The 24947-nt window shown below is 46.4% G+C and overlaps 1 protein-coding gene across 1 annotated transcript in view; it reads right to left on the reverse strand.

Moving 5' to 3' along the window:
• Positions 1-24947, reverse strand: part of SF3A3 (splicing factor 3a subunit 3) — a 242053-nt gene that overhangs the window by 26999 nt on the left and 190107 nt on the right. Inside the window, exon 16 of the mRNA XM_069223970.1 lies at positions 6302-6392. Within this exon, the coding sequence (XP_069080071.1) occupies positions 6302-6392 (91 nt within the window). The remainder of the gene's footprint in view (positions 1-6301; positions 6393-24947) is intronic.

A 24947-nucleotide genomic window follows, 5' to 3' on the forward strand; every position in this document is an offset into this window, starting at 1 on the left:
AGCAATGTGGTGAAAGGAGCTGCGGGGAGTGGGTGTATGCAGCACCCCCATCGGTTTAGCAATCTCTGTATTCTTTTTTATTTTTTTCCAAAGCTTGGACAAAGAGGTGCCTTTTGTTCCCATTCATTTTCTATGCTCTTCATGGTATCTGAGCACCTCCATTACTTTCCAGTGGGCACAATCATATCTTGCAAGAAGGCCGACAGAACCAGCAATGTGCCAGTGGTTGACCAATTGTGTGGCCACGAGTTTCCCTGTCGCATCTATACATTTGCTGTCCTTATCTGGTGGCAAGGTATCCTTGGTGGCCTGGGAACTGGCTCACTTACGGCTGGGCAGTGGTGATTATCAGAGAATCCGGTGGGATCTGACCGCAAACAATGATGGGGTCAGAGGGCAAAGCCTTATATTCTTCATCTACTCAAGGTGTTATAACCCTAGACCGGACAGGGTCTTTAAAAATGTCAGGGTGTGATTTAACATGCCCTGTAACATGGGGAGGTACTGAGTGGAGCAGTGAATAGAGGAGAGAATTTCAAAGAGCAAGTTCTTCTCTTAGGGCTCAGCGCAAAGTTCCACCCTATGAAAGGAGGTAGCCCTACCGATGAGTTCCTGAAAGGATTTGGAACCATCCATAGGGGAGGGACAGGCAGGGTAATGGTTTGGGTCTGTGTCTCCCGGTGGTCTACATTGGAGGAGTCCCATGGATCACCATGTGGGGGGGAGTGTCAAAAGTATCATCTCTTTCCCCCCACCAGTGTCAGAGTGAGTAGACCCCGGAGGTGTGATGTCAAGAGGGTCCCCTGGAGAAGCATGCGGGGAGGGGGAAGGCTGAGGTGGTGGATGAAGTGATGGCGCACAGGTTAAGGAACTGGTAACCTTATCTACTTTCCTGCATTATTTTGCCAGAATCTGAATATCCAAGGCCTCCTTGAAGGAGGGCTGACGTTTCGAGGCTGGAGCAGCGGGGCCCAAGGACGGGTAATGTAGCACATGTGGGGGTGGGTGACCCGGTGTTTCTGCCTTCAGTCAAGATGGTACTGTACCTTATGCAGAATCTGCTCATCCCCACCCAAGTAGAACTTGATGGTTGTACGCCGAAGCCTCAGACTCCAAGGGTGCGTTCGTTTTCGGTCGGTGCTGAGGCAGATGTGCTTGATGCAGAGGGTTGGCTCAGTGTCGGTGTGGTCATCACTGAAGCGGTCAGTCTCTAGGGCTTCTTCAGCGCTGAACAGGTGCTGGACGGGGCATCCAAAGAAATTTGTTGGCGACAACCATGGCCCGAAAACAGTGGCAGTTTGAAAGCCTATCTCTGGTGTTCCAGAGTGGTTGAGTTCACTTTGGCTGAAGGTTGCTCGTGGTGAGTGCAGTTTCAAGGGGTAGGGAGTGCCGTACACAATCAGTGCTGAGCTGGTGGAAGGTCCATGATCTCCAGATCAGGCCCAAAACTTTCTCCAGGGGTGGAAGCCTCTTCATCCGCAGCCGACTGTTGTGGGTGTTCCCCCTTGACGTCATCGGGAAGAAAGAGGTCTGGGGTGTTGTCTCCACCCCATGTGACATCTTGAGTCAAAGCATGCAACCGTCTGAGTCTTCTTTAGAGCGGAAGGAGTGACAAGGGTCTCTGGCAGGTCGTTGTATTTTGGCGACAGGCACAGATTGTAGACCTGATGGAGATCGGTCCTGAAATATATTGCTGGCAGTGAGGACAATATTGAAAAGGTGTCTGTTCCATCACAGTAGAGGCATGGTGGAGAAACAAACAGTGATGGGAGTAGGCCCCGAGAGCAAGGCCCAGGAGCTTCTGTGGTCGACCCAGATCTTGCTCGAGCAAAGTAATCAAGCACCTGTCCAAGGCAGATAGTAAGGGTGATGCGATCAAAGTACAATACCGAAGGAGGGAAGGAACTGTGTCAACTGAAAGGGAATCATGACGGTGTTGACTGGGAGCACAGGTCAGAACTCAACGGCAGAAAGAAAACTATCTGACAATGAAGACAATGACCATGTGCATTACTGACAAGAGGAGGAGTCACAGTACCTCGTGACTCGAAAGACTTATATGAAGAAAAACAATTTGCACCCATCCCTGGGCCCAACATTGGATTGGCAAGAGTATGCACAGAATGTGTATCTACAGCCACACATGAGATATAAATATATATTACCTAGTGGCGGTCAAAAGTGGGCAGTTATAGGTAAGACCATGTTTCAATTGAAAAAGCATTTTTTTACTTGCTATTATCTTTGGCGTCTTTGGACGTATCTTCATGAAATAGTTATGTTGCGCAAGGAATGTTTTCGGTTGATCCGTCAATCGGGGCAGAGAAGAAAAAAAAAAAAAAAGAGGGGGTGGGATGTCAAAAAACATGTTTCCCATGTTAATTCCCGTAGAAGTTAACACGACTACAACCTGAATAACTGGACGGAATTACACAAAATTTAGCAGAATGCTAGCATTCGGTACCCAGATTACACTTTGTTATTTGGTGTAAATCTGTTCAGTAATTATTGAGAAATTTAAGGAAATCCAAACTTGTATATCTCTGGCCGCAATGACTTCGCAAACAATGACGAGCTCGTGCAGAGCTCTGATTGACTGCCAACAGTTCAACCAGTAAGTGTTGGCAGCCATCATGGGACTCTGCTTCAGTCAAGTGATACAGGAAATGCACGTTTTTTGACTCCCCCTCTTTTCTCCACCCCCAGACAGTTTGACCCCCTTAATCTCTGGTGCTGGGTTCCCAGAGGGACACCAACAGGGTTAAAAAAAGAACTTTATAATAAAAAACAGAAATAAATAAACAGTTTGCAGTAACATTTTTGTTTAAATAAATAAAAATAAAAAAAAACAGTCTCCCGCACTTGTTTGATTGAAGTCCCGGGGCATGTTTGAAACAAAAGGGGGAAGGTGGTAAGGGTTGGGCAGGCCCCCCACCAACATAAAATAGGACCAGGAGGTGGTGGTTCCCAGGGCTGCAGGGGGGCCGTGCAACACTCCCAGCATTATATTTGATTGAAGCCCTAGGGATGTGGCGGTCCGAGGGGCTATAATAATGTGTGGTCAAAATTAGAGCTCATTACCCTTTGGATGCCCCCTAAACAAATCTGAAGTTAGTGCTCTTCAGAACCTCTTTATGCACACCCTAATAAAGCTTAACAGCCGCCAAGGATAAAACAGCTAAATGAAATGTCAATCAAGTTAGTGAATATAAATAAGTAGGAGTAAATGAACGTTGATTCTTTTCATTAACAGCTTGTAAAGAAATGGCTCCCTGTTGCAGTTACCCCCCACTTTTTGCCTGATACTGATGCTGACTTGACTGAGAAGTGTGCTGGGACCCTGCTAACCAGGCCCCAGCACCAGTGTTCCTTCACCTAAAATGTACCATTGTATCCACAATTGGCACACCCTGGCATTCAGATAAGTCCCTTGTAACTGGTACTTCTAGTACCAAGGGCCCTGATGCCAAGGAAGGTCTCTAAGGGCTGCAGCATGTCTTATGCCACCCTGGAGATCTCTCACTCAGCACAGACACCCTGCTTGCCAGCTTGTGTGTGCTAGTGAGGACAAAACGAGTAAGTCGACATGGCACTCCCCTCAGGGTGCCATGCCAGCCTCTCACTGCCTATGCAGTATAGGTAAGACACCCCTCTAGCAGGCCTTACAGCCCTAAGGCAGGGTGCACTATACCATAGGTGAGGGTACCAGTGCATGAGCATGGTACCCCTACAGTGTCTAAACAAAACCTTAGACATTGTAAGTGCAGGGTAGCCATAAGAGTATATGGTCTGGGAGTTTGTCAAGCACGAACTCCACAGCACCATAATGGCTACACTGAAAACTGGGAAGTTTGGTATCAAACTTCTCAGCACAATAAATGCACACTGATGCCAGTGTACATTTTATTGTAAAATACACCACAGAGGGCACCTTAGAGGTGCCCCCTGAAACTTAACCGACTATCTGTGTAGGCTGACTAGTTTTAGCAGCCTGCCACAAACCGAGACATGTTGCTGGCCCCATGGGGAGAGTGCCTTTGTCACTCTGAGGCCAGTAACAAAGCCTGCACTGGGTGGAGATGCTAACACCTCCCCCAGGCAGGAATTGTCACACCTGGCGGTGAGCCTCAAAGGCTCACCTCCTTTGTGCCAACCCAGCAGGACACTCCAGCTAGTGGAGTTGCCCGCCCCCTCCGGCCAGGCCCCACTTTTGGCGGCAAGGCCGGAGAAGATAATGAGAAAAACAAGGAGGAGTCACTGACCAGTCAGGACAGCCCCTAAGGTGTCCTGAGCTGAAGTGACTCTAACTTTTAGAAATCCTCCATCTTGCAGATGGAGGATTCCCCCAATAGGGTTAGGATTGTGACCCCCTCCCCTTGGGAGGAGGCACAAAGAGGGTGTACCCACCCTCAGGGCTAGTAGCCATTGGCTACTAACCCCCCAGACCTAAAACCGCCCTTAAATTTAGTATTTAAGGGCTACCCTGAACCCTAGAAAATTAGATTCCTGCAACTACAAGAAGAAGGACTGCCTAGCTGAAAACCCCTGCAGAGGAAGACCAGAAGACGACAACTGCCTTGGCTCCAGAAACTCACCGGCCTGTCTCCTGCCTTCCAAAGATCCTGCTCCAGCGACGCCTTCCAAAGGGACCAGCGACCTCGACATCCTCTGAGGACTGCCCCTGCTTCGAAAAGACAAGAAACTCCTGAGGACAGCGGACCTGCTCCAAGAAAAGCTGCAACTTTGTTTCCAGCAGCTTTAAAGATCCCTGCAAGCTCCCCGCAAGAAGCGTGAGACTTGCAACACTGCACCCGGCGACCCCGACTCGGCTGGTGGAGATCCGACACCTCAGGAGGGACCCCAGGACTACTCTGATACTGTGAGTACCAAAACCTGTCCCCCCTGAGCCCCCACAGCGCCGCCTGCAGAGGGAATCCCGAGGCTTCCCCTGACCGCGACTCTTTGAACCTAAAGTCCCGACGCCTGGGAGAGACCCTGCACCCGCAGCCCCCAGGACCTGAAGGACCGGACTTTCACTGGAGAAGTGACCCCCAGGAGTCCCTCTCCCTTGCCCAAGTGGAGGTTTCCCCGAGGAATCCCCCCCTTGCCTGCCTGCAGCGCTGAAGAGATCCCGAGATCTCTCATAGACTAACATTGCGAACCCGACGCTTGTTTCTACACTGCACCCGGCCGCCCCCGCGCTGCTGAGGGTGAAATTTCTGTGTGGGCTTGTGTCCCCCTCGGTGCCCTACAAAACCCCCCTGGTCTGCCCTCCGAAGACGCGGGTACTTACCTGCAAGCAGACCGGAACCGGAGCACCCCCCTTCTCTCCATTATAGCCTATGCGTTTTGGGCACCACTTTGAACTCTGCCCCTGACCGGCCCTGAGCTGCTGGTGTGGTGACTTTGGGGTTGCTCTGAACCCCCAACGGTGGGCTACCTTGGACCAAGAACTGAACCCTGTAAGTGTCCTACTTACCTGGTAAAACTAACAAAAACTTACCTCCCCCAGGAACTGTGGAAATTGCACTAAGTGTCCACTTTTAAAACAGCTATTTGTGAATAACTTGAAAAGTATACATGCAATTTTGACGATTTGAAGTTCCTAAAGTACTTACCTGCAATACCTTTCGAATGAGATATTACATGTAGAATTTGAACCTGTGGTTCTTAAAATAAACTAAGAAAATATATTTTTCTATATAAAAACCTATTGGCTGGATTTGTCTCTGAGTGTGTGTACCTCATTTATTGTCTGTGTGTATGTACAACAAATGCTTAACACTACTCCTTGGATAAGCCTACTGCTCGACCACACTACCACAAAATAGAGCATTAGTATTATCTCTTTTTGCCACTATCTTACCTCTAAGGGGAACCCTTGGACTCTGTGCATACTATTCCTTACTTTGAAATAGTGCATACAGAGCCAACTTCCTACACAGCTTATTTAGGTTTTTTTTTAAATGTACACAAATAAAACTTGAAAAATCACTGATGAGCTGTGTTACAAAGATTGTATTCAGATTTCTAATGAGTATTTGTTTTTGTTCTACTTTTAATATCTGGCTTTATAGGGGAAAAAGGATAACAAATGAAGTTTGCGGCTAAGCAAATTTGGAGACAAAACTGATACAAGGCAGTACATGGAAGCAGCAATAGCATACACTGCTACACAGAAGAACTAGCTGCATCATACTACAGTCTTCAATTTATTAAAGTGCACCACAAATTTCAAGCAAGAACTGTAGGCCAAAGTGGCTTATCTTTTTCCAAGGGAAACAAAACAAGTACAACTTACAAGAAACTGCATCTTCAATCTGTGTGACATTTGCAAAATGTGCAGTGTTTGGAATACCAAGACATCTCATACCGTGAGCATGCCTCCATTCCTGGTGAGAAATAAAAAGAAATATGCATTTTTTAAACAAGGTGTATACATATTCTTAAATGTGTCCAAAAATTTACAAATAAATACATAACTGTAATAACTACTTTGGAGATGCAGTTTTGTAGATTCACATGCTATGCACTCCACTGCCTTCTACTACAGGGTTCGTAATCCACAGTTTTTCTACAAGGTTTTTGTTTCAGTTTCCATCATGTATCAGAATGGTAGTCATTGTATGTGTGCTATTTAGAAATGCATATGAAACTAATATAACATTTTATAAAATAACTGCATATTTTTATGCATTCAGGAGGGGATGTGTATGAATTTACAATGCTGTAAAGAAATAGTTACTTATAGGCTTAGTTCTGTAAGTCATAAATATTTGAATAATGCCCTGGTCTGCGGGGGAGGTGGGGGACAGAAGATTTCATATTAAACATTCTCTACGTCGAAATACATAACACACACACACACACACACACACACACACACACACACACACACACACACACACACACACACACACAGAGGAGTCAAACATCCAGATGTAGCTGAACACCCCCAAAACATTTAAAAAGAAATATTAAACTACACTGTATTACCTACAAAACAAACTGCTGCCTATGTGAAGAAAATTGCAGCCTGATAAACTTACATTGCAAAAGTTGAAAAAACAAAACAAAAAAAAAACACTTTAAGGCTACGGGGGCTTCCACTAACGAGGATGCCTTGTACTGGTGGCTGTTGCCTCACAGTTTTTTTAACCGAATAGTGGAGACTAGAAAGAAATTTGGGATTTTTTTTTACCGCAAGCCCATAGAATAAAGTAAGGTTAGGATGGAGTATCATTTAGGACTTTTTATGAAGATTACTATGATGCAGAACCAGCACTACAAGTAAGTAGTATGTAATAGGTCAGAGTAGATGAGCAAGTAAAAAAAAAAAAAAAGATTAAAAAAATAAAAAAAAAAGCATTCCTTCATGGATCTTCGGCATAAGGAATACAACTCAAACACACATGAGAGAACCTTGAATAGAGTTAACAGAAAAGCCTTCTCAGAACAGCATGACCCATGTTAATTAGCTTTTGTACTGGAATCGGACAGTCTTGTAGAAGTGTGTAATGATTTCCAAGTGGTTGTCTTACAGATGTCAGACAGATTGTTTCTTGGCCAGGCTGCAGTAGCCGCTTTCCCTCTAGTCGAATGATTTATATGTTTCTCTGGCAGGGATTTATAAGCAACTGATAAAAACAGTGATATGCAGGATACAATCCTGAGATGGATATATGCTGGTGAATATGATCATACTTGACAACAAACTGATTAGTTTTGCTTAAGGCTTTTGTCTGGTAAATAATAAATTCTGATCCTATTTTGGGGAAGAAAGGATCGGTTCTAATTACTACTACATTTGCATGGAACACCATAAAGGATTTCACACCTGAAAGGGCTTCAATTTCACGACTCCTAAGAGTTAACAGCCACCCGAAAAGCAGTCTTCCAAGAAGTATGCTGCAATGAAACCTTGTGGTTAGTTTCAAACACCAAGATCATCATGATCTGATAAGTACATTTCGAGTTATGAATTTTTACAGGTTTGAAAAATCAACAGTGCAAGTTCTGCAGCAGTAATGTTATCCAATGGAGGAAAGGCATATACTTCATACAGGTACTTTAAAGAGATTTATAGGACCTATCTTACAGACTTAAGGTGAGTATGAGGCAGGGTCCAGAGCAGCACCAATAGGACACCTTGGTAGCCACTGGGGCGTCCGGGTGCAGAGGTGCTTTTCAGCATCGGGTGCCCTAATGTTAATCTATGGGAAAGGGAACATATACTGCATTCAGGCACTTAGCAAAGACAGGACTGTTCTTCTGGAGTTAAGGTAAGTATAGGGCAAGGTCCATGGCAGCACCAACAGGTCACTTCAGGAGGCAATGGGGTGCAGAGGTGCTTTTTAGCGTTGGTTGCCCTAATGTTATCCTATGGGGAACAGTCTGGTTAGAAAGATGCAGCAAGCTGGGACAGGAGGACCAATCCTGCTAAACCAACAAGGGGGTTCAGGTCTCGCAATGCTCAGGATGTAGGGACACCTTTGGTTCTCTTCTCCTCAGGCTGGAGCGGCCGGGTGTATAAGTGTCTTGAGGCATCAGGTTTTTGCCACTGGGTCACTCGCAGTTGAGGGGGGCCTGCACAAAGAGGCTGCAAGTGGTGTCAGGAAGTCAACAGTTGGCAAACCCAAGTTGTGCCTCAGCTCGGCTCTGGAAGATCAGGACACCACACTGGCACTGCTGTCCCACTTCAACTCGGGCTAGAGGGCACGGTGCGCAGTGGTGATTTTCGGTGTCAGGTTTTGGCACTTCACAGACCTTGCAGTTCTTCTGGGGTGTCTGCAGGATGAAGGGGAGCAGCTCTGCTACTCCACTAAAGTTCCTGGGATTTGGATGAAGACTGACAGTCCTCCCAGGCTTTTGGAGGCACAGGCAGTTGCAGGACAAGTTGTCTTTGGTACAACTGTTGAGGACAGCAGGCAGGCTGGCAGGGTCCAACTCAGCTGCTGATCTCCTGTTCTTGGTTTTGCAACTCTTCAAGGTCCATCTTCTTGCAAGTCACAAGCACCTGAATTTCTGGTGCCAGAGGTTCCCCTAAATTCTGAATTTAGGGGCATTTGTGGAGAGTAGGGTAGTAGCCAATAGGCTACTTACCCCTGGGTTTACTACGCCCCCCCTAAAAGACGATTTCCTGTGGGAAGTGGGCATAACTCTGTCCCAGAGTTCCTGGCCATTACCAAGATGGTAGACTTTAACATTTTGTGTCCACATCAGGGAGCTCACCTTAGGAGTGCATAAGGCCTGAAGGTGTCTCTCTGACTTCTAATTTGCCTACCTGGCCAGGCGCCAAACTGGCCCTGGGTCAGGAGTGTTGGCATCTCCTCACCTCTGAGTAAGCCAGATCCGCACACCAAAGGCTATGGGCTCTTTGAAGCCCCCTGCCTTGGAATGCAAATTTGAAGGCTGTCCTGTTGGGAGGGGTGTGTAACACCCCAGCCAGGGAAGGCTTTGTTCCTGACCGCCTGAGAGCAGAGGCTCTCACCCCTGGGAGTCAGATACTAGTTTGTTGGTGGCAGGCTGGTTAAGACCAGACAAGCAGCACACTAGAAGTTGATATGTTTTTCAGGGGGTACCTCTTGTGTATTCATAAATCCATCATTAGAATCTGAGAGGGTTTATTAATACAAGAGCAAACATCCCTCGTTTCAGTAAAGCCATCATGTAATTGGGGGAACTCTTACTGACCAGTGTCCAGCACATGTATAAAAATGGCTTCTCTGATCCCTTACTATGTCTAAGAATCGACAAAGACATAGTAGGGGCATATCCACTCTTGCAGATAGATCCACAAGTAATATAATGCCCCCTGCCTTAGGGCTGCAAGGCCTGCTGAAGGGGTGACATGTACAGCATACACTGTTAGTGGGCATGGCACACAGCCTATGTGCATTATTGTGTCTTCACTTTTAGCTGCACCAACACATGCAGCCTGCAATGGCAGTTTCCAGGAGCTAGGTTAAGGGTCCCAGAGGGTATCACAATAGATGCTGCTGCCTCCGAGGACCCTCTTTGGTACCCATGCCCTAGGTACATGGGTTACCATTTACTAGGGACTTACAGGGTTTGCCAAAGCTTTGCCGATTGGGGGACCAATTGTGCATTTTGGTGAAAGAACACTGGCACTGGGGACCTGGTTAGCAGGAACCCAGTGCATTTCAGTTAATGTTGCATCAGATACAAGGCAAAAAGTAGGGTGACTTCCACAAATGCCCAGTCTCCTACATGGTGTTAAATTCAAGGAAAGTCAGATCCAGGTGGAAAATCTGACCTGTAATCTAGTGAGAGGGTTTGGTTTCCATAGCTTTGATGTGTGATTTTACTGACATTTACTGAATGTCCAGATACCACCAATAATCTGGACACTCTGGAGCAATGAGAATCCACGTCACCTGACAATTTAGGCGATTCAAGATGACTGTTGGTATTGATGGGATCAAGGAATTAATCAGAGAGCCTGGGTCTGGAAAATTGGATACAAGTTTTGGCTTTTTTTTTTGGTTCAGAGGGCTAGCAAAGATCTCATTTTGGATACACCATTCTGTAAAGATTTCAAGAAGAACTCTCATAATTTGGAAACCATTTGTGACTTTGTATGTAAGGATTACTGTCAAGTGAACTGCCTTTCTCGATAAACTTCTGGACAATGCCCCAAGATCTTTAGCATCTAAAGTGAAAATCACTTCAAGCTTCTGCCTCCATGTTTGCTCATGTAGTGCATTGTTTTAGTGTTGTCAGACTGAATAAAGATCCTATTTGCTGTCAGAGATAGTAGGATGGACTGCTTCAAGTTCTAAGGAAATGATGTGATTATTACATCTTTCTTGATAAATGTCCTTGCACAGAGGAGCTATTAAATGGGGTTACCAGCCTTGAGAGTGAGGCTTATTTCACAATTGTTTGTGTTAAATATTCCTGCTGAAAAGGGACACCTTGTAGCAGATTGGCTCCCTTACACCAACAAGTATGACTATTTGTCAACCCAGATGTTCCCCTTTTGAGACCAATGACCTTCCAGGCATTGCTGGAGAGGCCCCATGACTAGTCTTGCACCCTGAATAACAGAAATGAAGGCAGGAGGTCACAGAACCCAGTTAAGAGATTTGCCTGGCTGCAGCACTGGAAGTCTTCACAAGATAACGACACTTCTGCCACATTTAGGCCACTCTCTCCTGTGAAGGAAACTTATTCTTGTACTGATCCAAGTTGGCCCCAGATAAATTATATTGAGCTAGTGCAGTCTTTTAGATTAACAGTAAGTGTTATTTGCAAGACCACGCACTACTTTCTAATTTGACTTTTATGAACCAACCAATCAGGTACTGTTAACTGAATATTCTTTGATGTTGTGAATGCTGCTCATATGACCAACAAGGGGAATTGAACCCTCTGGTGAGGATAAACAGCAATGATCTCTCTCCCTATACTTTATACTGGGATCTGAATAAAACGTTTCTGCAAGACCCAATGCCTTCAGTGTCTTCATTTTTCATCCTCACCACGTCTTCCTCTGTATGTTGCCCGAATAGTGAATTGACAAAAAATGGTAGGTTGAGAATTGTAAGCTTAGCATCACGCTAAAGATAAGTCAGCCATAACCAGGAAATACAACGCAGGGTGATATCACAGCAGTAGCCAGATCCTGCCAGCTCTGCTGAATCATTTGTGTAAGGAAATGCCTCCTTGGCATGGTTGCCCCCTGACTTTTTGCCTTTGCTGATGCTATGTTTACAATTGAAAGTGTGCTGAGGCCTGCTAACCAGGCCCCAGCACCAGTGTTCTTTCCCTAACCTGTACTTTTGTATCCACAATTGGCAGACCCTGGCATCCAGATAAGTCCCTTGTAACTGGTACTGCTAGTACCAAGGGCCCTGATGCCAAGGAAGGTCTCTAAGGGCTGCAGCATGTCTTATGCCACCCTGGAGACCTCTCACTCAGCACAGACACACTGCTTGCCAGCTTGTGTGTGCTAGTGAGGACAAAACGAGTAAGTCGACATGGCACTCCCCTCAGGGTGCCATGCCAGCCTCTCACTGCCTATGCAGTATAGGTAAGACACTCCTCTAGCAGGCCTTACAGCCCTAAGGCAGGGTGCACTATACCATAGGTGAGGGTACCAGTGCATGAGCATGGTACCCCTACAGTGTCTAAACAAAACCTTAGACATTGTAAGTGCAGGGTAGCCATAAGAGTATATGGTCTGGGAGTTTGTCAAACACGAACTCCACAGCACCATAATGGCTACACTGAAAACTGGTAAGTTTGGTATCAAACTTCTCAGCACAATAAATGCACACTGATGCCAGTGTACATTTTATTGCAAAATACACCCCAGAGGGCACCTTAGAGGTGCCCCCTGAAACTTAACCGACTATCTGTGTAGGCTGACTAGTTCCAGCAGCCTGCCACACTAGAGACATGTTGCTGGCCCCATGGGGAGAGTGCCTTTGTCACTCTGAGGCCAGTAACAAAGCCTGCACTGGGTGGAGATGCTAACACCTCCCCCAGGCAGGAGCTGTAACACCTGGCGGTGAGCCTCAAAGGCTCACCCCTTTGTCACAGCACCGCAGGACACTCCAGCTAGTGGAGTTGCCCGCCCCCTCCGGCCCCGGCCCCCACTTTTGGCGGCAAGGCCAGAGAAAATAATGAGAATAACAAGGAGGAGTCACTGGCCAGTCAGGACAGCCCCTAAGGTGTCCTGAGCTGAGATGACTAACTTTTAGAAATCCTCCATCTTGCAGATGGAGGATTCCCCCAATAGGGTTAGGATTGTGACCCCCTCCCCTTGGGAGGAGACACAAAGAGGGTGTACCCACCCTCAGGGCTAGTAGCCATTGGCTACTAACCCCCCAGACCTAAACACGCCCTTAAATTTAGTATTTAAGGGCTACCCTGAACCCTAGAAAATTAGATTCCTGCGACAACAAGAAGAAGGACTGCCCAGCTGAAAACCCCTGCAGAGGAAGACCAGAAGACAACAACTGCCTTGGCTCCAGAAACTCACCGGCCTGTCTCCTGCCTTCCAAAGAACTCTGCTCCAGCGACGCCTTCCAAAGGGACCAGCGACCTCTGAATCCTCTGAGGACTGCCCTGCTTCGACGACGACCAGAAACTCCCGAGGACAGCGGACCTGCTCCAAAAAGACTGCAACTTTGTTTCAAGGAGCAGCTTTAAAGACCCCTGCAACTCCCCGCAAGAAGCGTGAGACTTGCAACACTGCACCAGGCGACCCCGACTCGGCTGGTGGAGAACCAACACCTCAGGGAGGACCCCCGGACTACTCTCCGACTGTGAGTACCAAAACCTGTCCCCCCTGAGCCCCCACAGCGCCGCCTGCAGAGGGAATCCCGAGGCTTCCCCTGACCGCGACTCTCTGAAACCTAAGTCCTGACGCCTGGAAAAGACCCTGCACCCGCAGCCCCCAGGACCTGAAGGACCGGACTTTCACTGGAGAAGTGACCCCCAGGAGTCCCTCTCCCTTGCCCAAGTGGAGGTTTCCCCGAGGAAGCCCCCCCTTGCCTGCCTGCAGCGCTGAAGAGATCCGTTGATCTCTCATAGACTAACATTGCAAACCCGACGCTTGTTTCTACACTGCACCCGGCCGCCCCCGCGCTGCTGAGGGTGAAATTTCTGTGTGGGCTTGTGTCCCCCCCGGTGCCCTACAAAACCCCCCTGGTCTGCCCTCCAAAGACGCGGGTACTTACCTGCAAGCAGACCGGAACCGGGGCACCCCCTTCTCTCCATTCTAGCCTATGCGTTTTGGGCACCACTTTGAACTCTGCACCTGACCGGCCCTGAGCTGCTGGTGTGGTGACTTTGGGGTTGCTCTGAACCCCCAACGGTGGGCTACCTTGGACCAAGAACTGAACCCTGTAAGTGTCTTACTTACCTGGTAAAACTAACAAAAACTTACCTCCCCCAGGAACTGTGAAAATTGCACTAAGTGTCCACTTTTGAAATAGCTATTTGTGAATAACTTGAAAAGTATACATGCAATTGAAATGATTCAAAGTTCCTAATGTACTTACCTGCAATACCTTTCAAACAAGATATTACATGTTAAATTTGAACCTGTGGTTCTTAAAATAAACTAAGAAAAGATATTTTTCTATAACAAAACCTATTGGCTGGATTTGTCTCTGAGTGTGTGTACCTCATTTATTGTCTATGTGTATGTACAACAAATGCTTAACACTACTCCATGGATAAGCCTACTGCTCGACCACACTACCACAAAATAGAGCATTAGTATTATCTATTTTTACCACTATTTTACCTCTAAGGGGAACCCTTGGACTCTGTGCATGCTATTCCTTACTTTGAAATAGCACATACAGAGCCAACTTCCTACAATTTGCTTATGACTTAGTAAAGGCAAGAGAGACCTTCATAACATACCTTCTAAATCCTGCAATGTGTTAGATGTTTGCCAGAAAATCACTTAAGGCCTTCACAGATGTCTTGGCCATAATGGCCTAGAAAAGCCACAGCACTACCTGTCTTTAGGGCTGTGGATGCTATCTATGCCACACATTTTATCTGCTACTTCCATCCTTTGACTTTCCCTGCCGGGAGATGCCAAAGTGTTGGGGGACGACGTAGATCTCTCAACTGTCAAGATGATTACGGAGCATAGTTTAGGGCAAGCTTTTAGGAAGGTGAGGTCCCGCTGAGGTAGCTTGAACTTCTTTAGCAGACTGAGGAGTAGCTGCTTTTACTGTACCTGTTGCAAGACGTTTCCTTTCGCCAACTCCTGTAAACAGGCAAAGACAACAGATGACTTGGTGATGCTTTAAGTTAGATAGTTTCCATGACAACTGACACCAACATTTCCAGTGTCTTCAAGGGTACTGTTCCAGAGTGACCCCTTTTTGGGTGACCACTCCCATTTTTTCATTTTTGCTGCTCTAACACTGGGAGGCTGCTATCCAGCGCATAGTGTATGTGATGTGACTTAAAAACTGATTAGCACATATAAAATTCCTATAAGGCCATAGAATATGGTGCAGAAATATACCCATGGCATGGAAAATTAAAGGCAACTTGTGGACTGCAGCACCTATTGTGCCATCCACTAGTGTGACAAGAGAAAACATAGCTTCTAGCCTACCATGTGTAGCCTCACAGCAGCAGCTTGAATCCTGCTACACAGGCCTGTCAAAATCACCCTCTTAACGGATAAGAAAACCTGATTTTAAGTATAAAGTAAGTCACCTCTAATTGCACCTTGCTGCCCATGACGTAGGGTGCATTATGCTGAAGAATGAATATGTGTGACATTAGAAATGGCATGTTCCTCCAGCCACTAGGCCCAAAACGACATTGTCACTGATCAGTACACATTATAAACTTTAAAATAGGATATTTGACTTGTACCAGCTGCAGACTAGTCTTTGGTTGGAATCTTATATTTAATAAAAAAGCCAATCTAACGGCGAAGTCTGATTTTTATTAAATATATTGAAAATTTAACTTTTAGAAAATTACCAGCACTCTGCCTGCAGCGCCGGAGGCTAATTGTTTTTTTATCAGCTTTCCATCAACCGCCCAGGCTGTACTTTGCTTGAACCGGATGTGAAAACTGCTCCCAGGACAAGTACCACAGCCTTTATTTACTTCGGAGGGGCCCGATCTGTCACAAGCAAATGTTAGGTGACACCTGGAAAGGGTCCAGTATGTGTGACCTTGATCGGGCTATCACCAAACCCAGTAGGAGGAAAGCTAACCCCAAAACTGTTTTTGAGTGATCCCACAGGAGGGAACTGCTCATTACTTAGGCCACACCCAAGGATGGGTTCTACACAAGGGGATAATGAGTTCTTCATCTTGCATTCTGAGGGTGAGGGTTACTGTAGGGTTGTTTGCAGTAGGGCACACAGGAACTGCTGAAAAGGATAGGTAGGGATGTCCCCAGGAACTTTTACCCATTGGTTAGTGTAGGAAGTTGGCTCTGTATGTGCTATTTCAAAGTAAGGAATAGCATGCACAGAGTCCAAGGGTTCCCCTTAGAGGTAAAATAGTGGTAAAAAGAGAATACTAATGCTCTATTTTGTGGTAGTGTGGTCGAGCAGTAGGCTTATCCAAGGAGAAGTGTTAAGCATTTGTTGTACATACACAGACAATAAATGAGGTACACACACTCAGAGACAAATCCAGCCAATAGGTTTTGTATAGAAAAATATATTTTCTTAGTTTATTTTAAGAACCACAGGTTCAAATTTAACATGTAATATCTTGTTTGAAAGGTATTGCAGGTAAGTACATTAGGAACTTTGAATCATTTCAATTGCATGTATACTTTTCAAGTTATTCACAAATAGCTTTTTCAAAAGTGGACACTTAGTGCAATTTTCACAGTTCCTGGGGGAGGTAAGTTTTTGTTAGTTTTACCAGGTAAGTAAGACACTTACAGGGTTCAGTTCTTGGTCCAAGGTAGCCCACCGTTGGGGGTTCAGAGCAACCCCAAAGTTACCACAACAGCAGCTTAGGGCCGGACAGGTGCAGAGTTCAAAGTGGTGCCCAAAACGCATAGGCTTCAACGCTGGTCCCTTTGGAAGGCGTCGCTGGAGCAGAGTTCTTTGGAAGGCAGGAGACAGGCCGGTGAGTTTCTGGAGCCAAGGCAGTAGTTGTCTTCTGGTCTTCCTCTGCAGGGGTTTTCAGCTAGGCAGTCCTTCTTGTTGTTGTTGCAGGAATCTAATTTTCTAGGGTTCAGGGTAGCCCTTAAATACTAAATTTAAGGGCGTGTTTAGGTCTGGGGGGTTAGTAGCCAATGGCTACTAGCCCTGAGGGTGGGTACACCCTCTTTGTGCCTCCTCCCAAGGGGAGGGGGTCACAATCCTAACCCTATTGGGGGAATCCTCCATCTGCAAGATGGAGGATTTCTAAAAGTTAGAGTCACCTCAGCTCAGGACACCTTAGGGGCTGTCCTGACTGGCCAGTGACGACTCCTTGTTATTCTCATTATTTTCTCCGGCCTTGCCGCCAAAAGTGGGGGCCGGAGGGGGCGGGCAACTCCACTAGCTGGAGTGTCCTGCGGTGCTGTGACAAAGGGGTGAGCCTTTGAGGCTCACCGCCAGGTGTTACAGCTCCTGCCTGGAGGAGGTGTTAGCATCTCCACCCAGTGCAGGCTTTGTTACTGGCCTCAGAGTGACAAAGGCACTCTCCCCATGGGGCCAGCAACATGTCTCTAGTGTGGCAGGCTGCTGGAACTAGTCAGCCTACACAGACAGTCGGTTAAGTTTCAGGGGGCACCTCTAAGGTGCCCTCTGGGGTGTATTTTGCAATAAAATGCACACTGGCATCAGTGTGCATTTATTGTGCTGAGAAGTTTGATACCAAACTTCCCAGTTTTCAGTGTAGCCATTATGGTGCTGTGGAGTTCGTGTTTGACAAACTCCCAGACCATATACTCTTATGGCTACCCTGCACTTACAATGTCTAAGGTTTTGTTTAGACACTGTAGGGGTACCATGCTCATGCACTGGTACCCTCACCTATGGTATAGTGCACCCTGCCTTAGGGCTGTAAGGCCTGCTAGAGGGGTGACTGACCTATACTTGCATAGGCAGTGAGAGGCTGGCATGGCACCCTGAGGGGAGTGCCATGTCGACTTACTCGTTTTGTTCTCACTAGCACACACAAGCTGGTAAGCAGTGTGTCTGTGCTGAGTGAGAGGTCTCCAGGGTGGCATAAGACATGCTGCAGCCCTTAGAGACCTTCCTTGGCATCAGGGCCCTTGGTACTAGAAGTACCAGTTACAAGGGACTTATCTGGATGCCAGGGTCTGCCAATTGTGGATACAAAAGTACAGGTTAGGGAAAGAACACTGGTGCTGGGGCCTGGTTAGCAGGCCTCAGCACACTTTCAATTGTAAACATAGCATCAGCAAAGGCAAAAAGTCAGGGGGCAACCATGCCAAGGAGGCATTTCCTTACAGTTAGGGAGGAGGCATACCCAACCATTACTAGTGACGCCCATAAGGGTGGTATGCTAAGGTACACTCTTTGGGCCCGAGGAAGACCCAAAGAAGGACTGCATCTGCTGTGTGAGACCTCTGAGGAGACCTAAAGGGCTTGACGTGCTCCCACTTGCACCCAGGAAATGTGGACTTGAATGATCAGCAGGCCGACCTTGTGTGACTATAGGACACAACAAGTTGCAAGGGGCCTTTTTCCTGAAGTGCTCAGCTGACCTGTAGCATCTGAGTCTCAAAGTCCCTCCCTGAACTCGTAGGTGGATTAGAAGTGTTCTCCTGTGGTTGTTTGGGCACCAGAAGAAAATCTGGAATCTGTGAAAAACGTTTCCCCCAGAGCTTCAGCTGAACTCAAAGGGAATAGAATCTGACCGACAGTTGCACAACACCTGACTTCTTTCAGCTTTGTTCTGCTTAAGGCTCCAAAGGCTGCAACTTAGACCTTAACTATGCCCAATTCACAGCACTCATGGGCCAACAAAAGTGCAACACATCAGAAAGGTGTGATTTAAGGGGGATCAATGCTCTTCCCCATGCACCAGGAAACCATGTAGTTCCATCGACTGAAACATTTCATGGGGAGAGCTGGTGCACTGACAAAATGGCATTCACCACCTCTGGTGCATCGACGTCAATTCACCAAAATGCCAGGGGTAGCGGAAATGACATCACACGTTTCACCTTTACTTTGAATCACACACCTATGCTTACAAATACACATTCTCACGAACACAATCACCCACAAGCATGCATACATGTAAAAGACTTTTTTTACTCACCTTAGCTGCCAGATAGGGTCATACGCCTTCTAATTATAATACTTTTTATACACCAGTAGTGAATTATATCGTTCACTAGTTGTGAAATAAAACGTTTCACAGTAATCCAGAAACGTGAAGCTTCAACCAACATCCATCCAGCTGCCCCTGTGTTCCAGGCATTGATTCTTCCACCTTTGAGGCCAGGGGTTGCAAAGGGCAAGCCAGGGGTCGCATCTGCGACCCCTAAATGACATCCATACTCTGGTGGCAGTTGAAAGGAACTCAGATGGCCTTGCTAAATCTCCAGATATGAGGCTGGAGGCTCTGAAGACTGGAATGCAGAACCTGCCACTCCTATTAAGAGAGGAGGTCCACCCTCAGACAGAGCAGAAAGGGGGGGGGGGGGGGGGGGACAGTCACTGGATGCCTTCACAGCACACCCACAGCAACCAGATTCACTGTTGCCAGGCCTTGGCGCATCTTCTTCAGTACTCGAGGGATCCAGGGGATGGAGGAGAAATACCAAGGGCAGTCAAAATGCATCCCCTCAGGGCTCCTTACAAAGGATATTCAATGACCAAGAACTGCCGGAAATGCACATTCCCACAAGTGGCAAGGAGATCCACCTGAACGCTACTCCAAAAGGCAAAGCTGACTTGTAACACCTCCAGGTGAAGCAGCCACTCGTGGTCCACAAGATGACACCAACCCTGAATGTTGGCTCTCCTGTTCAAAGACTTGTCAGAAAAAGGAGGAACTTTTTTTTTTTTTTTTAATATGGTGAACAAACTGATGTGTGGGGTATTTCACTTTTGAAAGTAGGGGTGTAGAATGTAAGCACAGATCTCCCACCTAAGCTTCTGGTAGAGAATGTGTGTTCCTCTATCCTTCCGAATGTAGCAGAGGGAGGTCACATTGTATGAGTGAATCAATATTTAAAATACTCTTTCTGGAACGTTTTCAGAATCGACTGAAATGCATTTATGTGCAGCTAAGCATCACCATGTCCTGCCCCAAATCGTTACACCTGACGTTTGTACCCCAACCTGTGTGACATCCATCTGTTTTGTGGGCTGAGAAATTATCTACCCACTAGTACATTTTGTTCTACCAATGGAGCTGAAGCTGCACTATGGGTTCCGAATCTACCTCCTCCCAGGCATAATGCACTTTTTATGAGCTAGATATTCTTGTAAAGGATGCATTTTAGGATGTGCATGTGAAAGTAGAACAAAGCAGGACAACATCACTCCCAGCAATTTCATTACCCGCTCCCTGTTGGAGGGAGCAACAACCTATTAGACAGAAATCAACTTTTAAAACACCAACAAACTCTCCTTTGTTGAAGCCACTTTTCCTGCCACAAAATTGGATTTCAAAAGTTTGAGCTTGCAGGTTTTCGAGTTGGTCTTTTTTCAGAGAACCTTGATGTTTGGGGCAACTGAATGTTTTGCTGTAAGGACAGACAAACAAGTTTACTGTCTTTCTTAATGTTCTTTCTTGTGGATACACTTTCCAACTGCAAAATCTTCACCTTTATACTAACCCCAAGCCCCAGACTGGATCCAGAGAATTTCTCAGCAATGCTCCCTTACACAAACGGGTGGTAATAAGTACCCCTGCGCCATTCCTGAAGTGAAGCTGCACATAAGCACCACCCAAAGCATCAATGTTAGTTTCTTGCATTTTTCTCCTCTGTACCCTCAGATGCAAAGCAAAGAACACAATGTCTGAAACAGTCTGCTGATTCCTAACATGGGACATTTTTTTTTTTTAGATGGAGAAGGGGCCATTTCACAGAATATCTTGGCTGGGTAGCTTTGTATAAAATGATGGCATTACCCTAGCTTTTATGTGGCTTGCAAAACATTCCTCTAGAGACCTCCCAGAAATTATCTGGTGACTTGCGGTTGAGGGCACGCTCGCTCTTGTAGGCGGGACAACTCCAGGGGATTATTTTTCTTTGGTGCTTTTTCTGAGGCAGGCCACGGCTAGTGCCTGGCCTGAATGCCATTTTGTGTGCACAACCATAATATAAGGAAGCGTATGCCCTCTTAAATGGGTTCTACAAGTGTAGCCTTAAACTTGCTTTCCACACTAGGTGCGACTGTATGCTTTCTGACTGGATCCTCAAACATTTCCTGTGTAATTTTAGAACAGTTTACAATATCTGCAGAAACGGTTTTGTCTTTTATGTGCGGTGCACAAAAGAAGTAGTGATCTTCCTACTTAACTTGCATGATTATTCCTTGGTTGAAAATCACCCTTTGTATCACTGAATGACAGGACAATGTTTCATCAAGTGGAGAAGTCTTTACTGCTTAACTTTTAAAATTCTTGTCCTTGAAGAGTCGATGTGCCACTTGTTCCAAGCATTAACCTGCTTTTCTCCCTCAACCAGATCCTGATCTGTGTGGTCTGGGTCTAGGTCCTCATACTCTAAATTCAGTGTGTGATCAAGTGGTGACTGATGTGGCATAAGAGGAGTAATGGTAGATGAAAAGCCTTATGTTTAGATTTCAAGGTGAGTTTCGTAAGTTTTCAACATTTAATTGAAGCTTGATATTAGCTTACATGTCCTCAACCAGGAACAAGCTAATTCGTAATGTCAAACTCCTTAAAAAATCTCAGTCCTACCCCGCACCATCCACATGCAACATTCCCTCACCAGCCACCTACTGACGATACTTAGATAGTTCTGTCATGTCAGCTATTAGCCATCTCTCTGATTCTGTTATGTGCACCATTTATTTTTCATCAATAAGGTAGACTGAGTGTCCTTAACTGAGTTGGTCTTATTATTGCATTGTTTACTCGCACAAGGTATTTAATTATCACCTGCAAAGCACTGTGAAGGTTTTATGAGTACCTTTCACATTTTATGGTATTTTCCCCACTGCTAATATTGTCCAATGCTACTTATATCACCAACTCAGAAGGTTATGTCTGGACACCTCCAATGAGCTGCTATTGTTTCGCTGCTATCAATAATGGGAATGTGCTCTGCCTTAGACATAATGAACAAGTTACTTTACTTTGGTAATGGCTTATCTGGTAGAGGCTTTATCTAGTTGCAGATTCTGTACCTTAACATATTCCCCATGCACCAGACTGGATCTAGAAGTTTTCTAGCAGTATCCCTACATGCCAGTAGGTGGCCTCGTTCGACTCCACATCTGCGATGCCAGAAATTACATGCACTGTACCTTTATAGGCACCATCCCGGTGCGCTGACGTCAGTTACTTTTAGGGCTTTCCTTTTTTTTTTTAAATACATTTTTACTCTCAATACCCAAGAAAGTACAAATAGAATTCATCAAATTAGACAATCATATTACAATGCGCAAAAAACATTCACCCTACTCTACATTGTCTCTATACTATCATTTCCTATTAGCTAACCATTCATCCAATAATCCCCATGTGTCTTGCCCCTCTCGCCTCCGTCACTTCACTTTTCGTTCATACAATGCATGTTCCAACTGATATGTTGCAAGGAGGCGGTTTAGCCAACGTTGATATGTAAGGGGTTGTTGATCCAGCCATGCGGAGGAAATACAGTCGATACACCGACATAACTGCAAAAATAAACTTAGAGACAGTTGGCTCACTTAACTCTGAGACCCCGAGTATCACAACCCCAGGTTTTAATTCAACTTCTAGTCTAGCAACATCTTTAATAAACTGCTCAACTTTCTTCCGCAGATTCACCTGCTTTGTACAGGTGGCAAACATATGGATTACATCCGCACCATATAGCTGACATCTTAGGCAATGTATCCCCTCTACCCGGCCCCACTTCACTAATTTCCCTGGAGTGATATACAAATCAAAAATTGTTTTGTAATGTTGTGCCTGAAGGGATGCTGTGATCAGGATCTGAGTATTTAGGGGCACCCCAGAACCCAGGAAATCAGATTCCTGCAACCTGAAACAAGAAGAAGGACTGCTGACCTACAAGCCCTGCAGAGATGAAGGAAGACAACTGCTTTGGCCCCAGCCCTACCGGCCTGTCTCCTGACTCGAAAACCTGCAACCAGAGACGCATCCAACAGGGGGACCAGCGACCTCTGAAGCCTCAGAGGACTGCCCTGAATCCCAGGACCAAGAAACTCTTGTGAGCAGCGGCTCTGCTCAACAACCAGCAACAAACTTGCAACTTTTCTACAACTTCAAAGACCTCAATCTTCCAGCCGGAAGCGTGAGACTTCACACTCCGCACCCGACGCCCCCGGCTTGAGATCCAGAGAACTAACACCACAGGGAGGACTCCCCGGAGACTGCGACCCTGCGAGTAGCCCGCGACGACCCCCCTGGACTCCCACAGCAACGCCTGCAGAGAGAATCCAGAAACTCCCCCTGACCGCGACTGCCTGTAACAAGGGACCCGACGCCTGGACCAAGCACTGCACTCGCAGCCCCCATGACCAGAAGGAACCGAACTTCAGGGCAGGAGGGACCCCCCCCCAGGTGACCCTCTGCCTAGTCTAGGAGGTGGCTGGCCCGAGAAGCCCCCCTGTGACCTGTCTGCACCGCTAGAGAGACCCCGGGTCCCTCTATTGAAACCAATACAAAACCAGACGCCTGGTTTGCACACTGCACCCGGCCGCCCCTGTGACGCCGAGGGTGTGTTTTGTGTGCCTACTTGTGTCCCCCCCCAGTGCTCTACAAAACCCCCCTGGCCTGCCCCCCGAGGATGCGGGTACTTACCTGCTGGCAGACTGGAACCGGAGCACCCCTGTTCTCCATAGGCACCTATGTGTTTTGGGCACCTCTTTGACCTCTGCACCTGACCGGCCCGAGCTGCTGGTGTGATAACTTTGGTGTTGTCCTGAATCCCCGACGGTGGGCTGCCTATGCCCAGGAACTGAGACTTGAAAGTGTCTTACTTACTTCACAATCTAACCAATGCTTACCTCTCCCAGGAACTGTTGATTTTTTGCACTGTCTACTTTTAAAATACCTTATTGCCATTTTAACAAAAACTGTACATGTTATTGCTCTAATTCAAAGTTCCTAACTTACCTGTGTGGAGTACCTTGCATTTTATGTATTTACTTCAAATCTTGAACTTGTGGTTCTAAAAATAAATTAAGAAAATATATTTTTCTATAAAAAAACTATTGGCCTGGAGTTAAGTCTTTGAGTGTGTGTTCCTCATTTATTGCCTGTGTGTGTACAACAAATGCGTAACACTACCCTCTCCTACTGCTAGACCACACTACCACAAAACAGAACATTAGAATTATTTAATTTTGCCACTATCTTACCTCTAAGGAGAACCCTTGGACTCTGTGCACACTATCTCTTACATGGAGATAGTATATACAGAGCCAACTTCCTACATACACGTTCACTAATATGAAAGTCCGAAGGTACCTTAGGGATGAATTTGGGATTGGTGCGTAAAATAACTTGTCTTTGAATTATAAAAAAAGGGTTCCTGTATTGTAAATGCCTGGATTTCGCTGACCCTACGTACGGAAGTAAGGGCAAGGAGGAGCGCCACCTTCCATGTAAGGTATTTGATGTCCGAGCTATGTAGGGGCTCAAAGGGTTCCTTCATCAGCTGGCCTAGGACTGTGTTAAGTTGCCATGCTGGAGGAGGGGCTTTCACCGGAGGAAAGGATCTGAAAAGCCCTTTCAAGAATTGTTTTATAAGACTTTGAGAACAAAGAGATGGTTTACCGGATGTTCTCCTAAGCTGAGAAATGGCTGCCCGGGGCTTTAGCAAGGACGTCCTAGCAATCCTTTAAAATGTTTAAGCAGCCAAATTCATTGAATTCAGGCGCCATGCCGATAAGCTCAGAGATTTGGGATCCGGACGTCTTACTTGGCCCTGGTTGATGGTGAGCAACTCTGGAATCAGCTTTACCTTGATGGGTGGACATGAAGATAGCAGTAGTAGTAACTCCGTGTACCAAGGCTGACGTGGCCACGCTGGAGCTATTAGTATTATCTGGCAGGGTTCCAATTTGATCTTGCTGATCACTCGTGGGAGGAGGGAAATTGGAGGAAAGACGTAGGCATGAATTCCTGACCATGCAATTGAAAAGGCATCCCCCCCCATGACCCTTGTTGGAGATGCCAACTTGCGTAAAACCTGCATTTGGCGTTCTGGGAGGTTGCAAAAAGATTCATGTTCGGTTTGCCCCTCTGGAGAATATTCTGTCCAGGGTCTTCTGCTCCAATTCCCGCTCATGAGGAGA

Source organism: Pleurodeles waltl, chromosome 3_1, assembly GCF_031143425.1.
Source record: "Pleurodeles waltl isolate 20211129_DDA chromosome 3_1, aPleWal1.hap1.20221129, whole genome shotgun sequence".
NCBI lineage: Eukaryota > Metazoa > Chordata > Amphibia > Caudata > Salamandridae > Pleurodeles > Pleurodeles waltl.